At 57.9% G+C, this 6,988-nt stretch overlaps 1 protein-coding gene across 1 annotated transcript; it reads left to right on the top strand.

The window, feature by feature from the left end:
- The first annotated feature begins 3,572 nt into the window (after positions 1 to 3,572).
- Positions 3,573 to 6,923, top strand: ZACN (zinc activated ion channel). The gene is made up of 9 exons (XM_040989358.1): positions 3,573 to 3,641; positions 4,191 to 4,334; positions 4,422 to 4,466; positions 4,594 to 4,700; positions 4,913 to 5,082; positions 5,643 to 5,767; positions 5,869 to 6,079; positions 6,166 to 6,300; positions 6,579 to 6,923. The coding sequence occupies exons 1-9, from the start codon at positions 3,573 to 3,575 to the stop codon at positions 6,815 to 6,817; spliced, it is 1,245 nt and encodes a 414-aa protein (XP_040845292.1). The 3' UTR covers positions 6,818 to 6,923.
- Positions 6,924 to 6,988: the final 65 nt, after the last annotated feature.

Raw genomic sequence — 6,988 nt, 5'->3', positions numbered from 1 at the left:
CGAAAGGACGCGGAGCCGGACTTGGGGCGCGGGAAAGCCGGGCCGGGGACAAGCCCACCGCCTGTCCACTGAGGGCAAGAAGGCTGCTGACGGACCCCCCTTGACCCCCGCCTACGTCGGCTCTTTTTCCCGGGCTGATGGCGTATCACCAAGCGGGTGTCTCAACGGCGGGCACCTTCCCAGGTCGTTTGGCTTTCACTGGACTTAGGGGACAGGGAGGGGTGGTCACTGCATCCCCTGAGATGCGGGTACTGAGGTTCCAGACCCTGTCAGTCCACTCTGGTGGTCCTGACCCCCTGCAGACTCCCCGGGTATCCAGTGGAGGTGGCCATGAGGGAGCTGAGTGAACAATTCGAAGGTAAATCTCTAACCACTGATCGTTAGGGAAACGTAAGTCCAGGCGACCTGAGGAAGCAGGCTAGTCCTCTGCCTGCAGTGTCAGCATCCCACGTGGACAATGGTTCAAGCCCCGGCTGCTTCACTTCCAGTCCAACCCCCTGCTTATGACCTGGGAAAGCAGCAGCTGGGACAGGTGTGGGACTGCCTGTTGTGGCCATGGGGGGATGAGCTAGGGGATGGAAGATCTGTTTCAAATAGAAAGTAAATGAATCTTTTCAAAAAAGCAGAGCAACTTCTGGGTATATATAGATCCAAAAAACAACCAAAAGCAAGATTTGGAAGAAATCTTCGTACCCTGAGTCATTCCAGATCCCCGCCAAAGTCCGGGCAACTGTGCCTGGGATCCCTGGCTCACACTGGAGACCTGTGCTTCGTGCTGACGGGTGAGGTGTGAGGAGTGAGGACAGCCACCCCTTGGGGAGTCCGGTGGAGCTTCAAGGACACTATGATGACCCTTGGGGAAGCAAATGATGGTCTGACTCCGGTATTTGCTCCCCATCTCCCTTCCAGGGAAGAGCAGCCAGGGGATACCCCACTTTCCAAACACCTCCCACTGGCACTGAGCCATGGTCCAAGCCCACACATGCCCCTGACTTGCCCGAATCTTTTCCTGCCTGTCTTCTCCGAGGGGCCCTATAGCTGACTGTCTAATGCCCAGCCCTCCACGCCTTTGGGGTGCTGCCCCACGTGGGATCTGTGGCCACAGTCCAGGAGGGTCAGATGCTGGCGATGGGGTCCCCACGCTGCCCCTGCGTTCAGCTGTATGTTTGGATCCAGATGTCTGCCCCATACCTCACAGTGGGTGCAGTGTGACCTCGTGCTGCAGGCCTTCCTGGACAGCGAGTGTAGGGCCTGAAGTACATTTGCTGCCTGATCCTGAGTCTCCCTCTCAGACCTGACCCCCAGGTGTCTGGCCAACTGCTACCTGCTGCATGGGGGAGCTGCACACACCTCTCAATGCGTTAGCGGCCTTTGGGGTCACCCGAGGAAGGCTCTGCTCCACACAGGGTCCTACCTAAGCTATTATTGCCAGTCGCAGCTGGCCCACCTGACCAGGGCCACCCAGCCTGTCATGGAGCTCTGCACCTTCATATTTAGCTCCTTGCAGCCGGTGCCAGTTCTTGGCCTGGCCCACAAGCATGCACTCTGAGCTACTTGGGCCACGCCATGGACTCTGGGACAGCAGGGTCAGCCAAGCACAAGGTGATGGAATGACCATCATGGTGACCATGCCTCTGTCCCACCATGCTCATCATGTGAGTGGTTCCACTTCTTCCTCCTCACATTCACCACCTGTGCATCTCATACCTGGTCCTCTACACCAACTCCTGCATCAATCCCCTGGTCTCTGTGCTGGGCCTCTACGTGTCACCATGTGGGAACTGCAGATGGGGCCAGGCCTGCTGGGAAGTTAAGGGGCACCCCAACTGGGTTGGTGTTCCTACTGGTGAGGATGAGAATAGGACTGGGGACAGTAGGCTTGGCTGTACATGGCTACAGCCTGCACCGGTGTGGCTGTGCTCTGGGACTGTGGAGCGACAGATTGGGCTAGACTCCAGTCCCCCACTGGTACTTGTGAGAGCCAGGTTGGGTGTAGAATAGGCCAGGCTAGGTTTTGACTCCCGCTGAACCACGTGAAAGCTGTGTCTGAGCGCAGACCAGATATCACTGGGCTGCAACAACCAACAAGAACCAGAATGGGTGTGGCCAGATCTTGCCAGGGCAGGAGATGGACAAAGTCAGCCTGGACCAATGACCCATGGGTGTGCGTGAGAACTTCCACTGGGAGGAGACTCAATGGAGAAACTCCTTCATTGGGATGCAGTTCCTGCAGGTGAGCTCAAGAAGCAAGGTAAGGAGCGGCCCAGACGTCAGGTTACAGTACTCGCCGGTGTACATGTGGGTCAGGTCTGGGGACAGACCAGTCTGGGCTAGCATAGAACACCCACTGGCAGATCTGAGAACCAGGGCAGGGGGCAGGAGGAGCCAGATCAGACTGCAACACCAGCCAGTTTACATTAGGACTGGGATAGTAATCAGACTGGGCTAGAATAGGCTGCAGCACCCATCAGCAGGGGAAAGACTAGACTAAGCCAGGCTGCACAATAAAGTTGTGGACCTGAGGTGAGGCAAGTCACGCCAGCCTGGGCCCAGGGTTGGGGGGAGGTTCGTGAGTCCCAGAGATGGAGGAACCAGTAGGGCTTGGATTGCCTGGCCTAGATCCTGGGGCCCACCTTTTAGGTGAGTGTTGGGTACATGAGCCCCAGGGGTGGGGTATCTGGCAGGGCTTGGGATGCCTGTCCTGGGTCTTTGGACTCATCTGCAAGAACGTCTCCTACTAATGAAAAAGGCAGAGCAGTGGACACAGGCCCCATTGTAAGAGAATAAGGCAGCTCATTTGGTGCTGTAGCAGAACAGAGCTAACTGGACAACTACTCCAAACAAAATGATGACAGCAAAAAATCTTGGTGAATGGAACCACTGGACATTGGGAGGGTGACATTATCATTGGACCGGTGAAATAGGCAGCATTTCAGAACCATTCAAATCACTTGGACAGAACTCTCGGAATATGTACACATTGAGACTCTGGGTTGATATGAGGTGGTGTTTCCTCATCCCTGGGTACCGGGACATGTGGAAAGTCGTGAGTGGTTTTCCCTTTGTCTCTCCCCTTTCCCCAAGAACAAGAAATAGCAAACTTGGAATCAATGAGTTCACCCAGTTTGCCCTAAACCTTGATCCTTCCCACTCTGATCCACAATGTCATCATTATAAAAAGTAAAATTTATATATTAAAACACATCCAGGTAAAATCCCTGAGGCTGGAGAGTGTGGGCTGCTCTTTCCATGTGGTCATCTGGAAGGGCTGGCGATGCAAAAATCGCCCAGTTGGCGGCCAGCATGTGCAGTGGAGGCAGGCAGTGGGTCTGAGGGCCTTTGATAGTCTGTGATGGTACATGTGACCGTCCTGCAGGCTTCCAGTCCACTGGAAGTCAGATTACTGTTCTCCTGCTTTCCTTGGTCCTTGGCTTTTCCTTCCTGGCTATGGCTGGGTAGAGGTCCCAATGTCTGTTTTTGCCTTTCTCTCCTCCCAGACAGGGATGTGTGGAGAGGGTCTGTACCGTGGCCACAGCAGCAAGTCTAAGCTACTGCCTGGCTAGGGTAGAGGAATGTCCCAGAACATTGCTCACAAGCGCCCCTACCTATCCTGGAGTCAACCCTTCCCTGAGGCTCTTCACGTAAGATCGGCTCCAAGTTTAAAGACAGACATGGACATTCCCAAATGTCCTTATCTCACCTCACCAAGCGCAGGATACTGTGGCCATCGGCTTGGGGACTCAGCCAGGCTGGTTCCAGCCGTGGATGAAAAGGGGCCAAGTCAGGGGATGAGGTGGAGGCCCTGGGCCTGCCTACTCCCCAACAGGCATTGAACACGCCAGCAAGTTCCAGGTGGTGGAAGTGGAGCAGGACGGGGCCAGGTGCAGGGTGGGCGGAGCTTTGTCCTGAGCTTTGTCTTGGGGTATTTGCGGAACTGGGACGAAGGAGTGCTAAAGCCAAGGCCCCAGGGTCCCTGAGGGGAAGAGCTACACATCCACAGGGAGGTGACTGGGATCAGGCACAGCTGCTCCTGTGGCGCAGGTGATGGGGCTGAGGTTCCTGCTCCATCTTGCCCTCCTTGGGCTTGGCAGCATCGGGCCCTTGGTTCAGGGGCCCAACTTCAGAGTGCTTGCAGTGGGTAGGTAGAGGGTGCGAGGTTGTGAACTTTGGGACTTTGGCCCTTGGGGGAGGGTGACCTCTGTCCTCTCGATCTGGCTGTCCCCCTTGACCTCATCTCAGGTGTGGAGGAGCAGGAAGTCATCCAGATCCCTAGCAATGGGAGTGCTCCCCTGCTCGTGAGTGCACATGTGTTCGTGTCCAACGTGTTTAATGTGGTAAGTGCTGTCGGGTGGTTGGGGGGGACTCGTCCTCGGCCTGTGCTGGGGTGTCCTGCCCCCTGATGGGCTCTTTCCCTCTCACAGGACATCCTGCGCTATACCGTGTCCTACGTGCTGATGCTCCGTCTGGTGAGCCTCACCCAGGGGCAGGTGGGATGGAAATGTGCAGCCAGTCCAGTGGCAAGGATTGGCATTTGCTGGGCTGAGGGTCCTGCATGTGTGACCAGCAGCTCCAGTGGCATCCTTTTGTTCCCAGGCCTGGTTGGATGCCCGCCTGGCCTGGAATGGCACCATGTACTCACGGAAAGTTGTCACATTGCCCACGAACTTGCTGTGGACACCTGAACTCTCCATCCGGGAAGCGTAAGTGGGGCAGGAGTTCTAGTGTCGGGGACACAGTGTTACAGCTGAGGCTTGCTTGGCAAAGAGTCAGCTCTGTAAGCACTCCCCCTGTTGTGGGCATGCCCCCCGTTCCTGCCCACCTTGCCCACAGGAAGCCAGTGGGGTTGGGCCCCGGACTCCAGTGTTGCCCTTGCCCCAGGCCGGGTCTCTGGTTGTACTGGCTTCCCCTACAGGCTCTGGACAGACTGGAAGGACGAGAACCCGCAGGCCACAGTGGGCCAGGACGGCCACGTGGAGGTCAACCTGGCTCTTACCACTGAGGCCAACTGCGACTTTGAGCTCCTGCACTTCCCCAGGGACCAGAGCAGCTGCAACCTCAGCTTCTTCGTTTTTAGCAACTCTGGTACAGACAGGGTAGCACACTCCTGGCCTCCATTGGGCATCTGGCCCAAGGCTGGCTCTGCCCACCGCTGGCTGCCCCAGGCCTGGGGGAAGGGTTACTGAACACACAGGAGAGCAGCATGTGCAGTCCACTTTCACCTCCCAGACAGCAGCCCTTTTGAGCCGCCCTACCTTCAGCTGCACTTTCACTTCCTCTAGGGCTGTAGCCTCAGGGCTTCCCTGTGCCCCAGAGCAGTGACACACAGCAGGGTCAGATGGCAGTGGCTGGGACACTTGCTGAAAGTCTGCAGGGCTTGACCGCTGTGCTGTCATTCCCGGAAGCAGCGTGAAGGAGCAGCCACTTGGTAGGCATCCCACAGCCCCAGCAGGTGTCACTGAAGCTGCTATAGGAACCCCATCCTTCCCTGTCAGACCCCTTCACCATGGAAGGGAAACTGACGGCCCCCCTGAGCAGCTAGACAGCCTCTGTCCCCCCGGCCCCCGGTGGGTTCTGCTTCTATTGCCTGGAGTGACCAAGGGCAGGGGAGCTCTGGGCTAGCTCACTGCCCCCACCCCTTGCAGTGAAGGAGCTGGAGTTCCAGGTCCAAGTGACAAATGAGATTGTGAGTATCAAGAGGGAGTATGTGGTTGACGCTGTAGAAACCCAGGTCCTAAAAGAGCAGCTGGTGCCCTGCTTCCAGGTGACGGTGAGTTGGGGTCAGGCGCGGGGGGCCATGGACAGAGCTGAGAAGTGGAGGGGCTTACCCCAGCCCCCTACCTCCTCCCCGAAATCCTGGCTTCCTTCCAGCTGAGCCTGCGGAACACAGCGCTCAAGTCCATCATAGCTCTCATCGTCCCCGGTGAGGGCTTGCTGCTGGCGGACATGTGCGGGGGGCTGCTACCCCTGCAGGCCTTTGAACGTATGGCCTACAAAGTGACGCTGCTGCTGGGCTATCTCGTCTTCCACTCCTCGCTGGTGCACGGCCTGCCCAGCTCCTCCTCCTGCAACCCACTGCTCAGTAAGCCTGCTCCCTCTCTGGTGCCAGGGAAGGCCTGCTCTGTCTGGCTGCCAGGCCCGTGATGTGCCATCCCTGCCATCACACAGCTTATTTCTTCACCATCCTGCTGCTGCTGCTCCTGCTCAGTACCGTGGAGACCGTGCTGCTGGCGGGGATGCTGGCCCGGGACACCCTGAGGGCCGGGCATAGCCCCAGCCCAGCCCCGGAGCCTGACACGAAAGGTGCAGGGGATTGCTGGGACCGGGTGGTTGGTGAGGGACAAGGCCTGGAGCAGGCTCGGGGTGGCAGGGGCAGAGCTGGGCGCGAGGCCTATGTATGCTGAGATGCCCTCTGTACTCACGCCCCTGGCTCACCCGCCCCTGGGCTCCAGGTGGCCATTATGGGCCAGGCCCACACTGTGCATGCCAAAGAAGGAGCGCATGCGCTCAGGAGCACTGGGCTCGTGCCCCGGCTCTGCGGGGCCCTGGGCAACAGCTCCTCACCCTGCCTTTCCCTGCAGACCCTCGCAGAGGAGGAGAGGGGTCCAGGAGGAAGCGGCTTGAGGCAGCTGACCACGTCTTCTTCCTTGTGTATGTCGCCAGCGTGCTGTGTACCCAGGTCATCTTTGTTGCCATCTGGATATGGGCAACATGCAAGTCAGACCCACCCCCTGGGATGGACGGCCCCCACGGTGGGCAGCCCAGCATGTGGCATGGTGGCCTGGAGCAGCTGATCTCAGGACAAAGAGTGGGTTCCTGAGGCTGGGGGGGTGGGGCCTGCCTGGGCATGGTCTCAGGAGAGAGGGGAGGGGGACCCCCTCAAGTCTGCCTTGGGTGAACATATGTGTAGTGTGAAATAAACCTGTCCTTTGAGTGCAAGTACATTACAAGGGCCTGTCTTCATTCGGCTCAGCCATTTACTCCCAGTGCA

The sequence above is a fragment of the Ochotona curzoniae genome, unplaced genomic scaffold (assembly GCF_017591425.1).
Source record: "Ochotona curzoniae isolate NIBS_2020 unplaced genomic scaffold, NIBS_Ocur_1.0 contig_523, whole genome shotgun sequence".
NCBI classification, from domain to species: domain Eukaryota; kingdom Metazoa; phylum Chordata; class Mammalia; order Lagomorpha; family Ochotonidae; genus Ochotona; species Ochotona curzoniae.
This window is presented reverse-complemented; position numbering and strand designations above follow the sequence as displayed.

Excerpts from the sequence above, each read along its gene's own strand:
- ZACN (XM_040989358.1), top strand. The coding sequence starts at position 3,573 with ATGTCCCAGAACATTGCTCACAAGCGCCCCTACCTATCCTGGAGTCAA. Across the intron at positions 4,701-4,912 it reads GAACTCTCCATCCGGGAAGC|GCTCTGGACAGACTGGAAGG; the intron begins GTAAGTGGGGCA and ends CTTCCCCTACAG. Across the intron at positions 5,768-5,868 it reads TGCCCTGCTTCCAGGTGACG|CTGAGCCTGCGGAACACAGC; the intron begins GTGAGTTGGGGT and ends GCTTCCTTCCAG.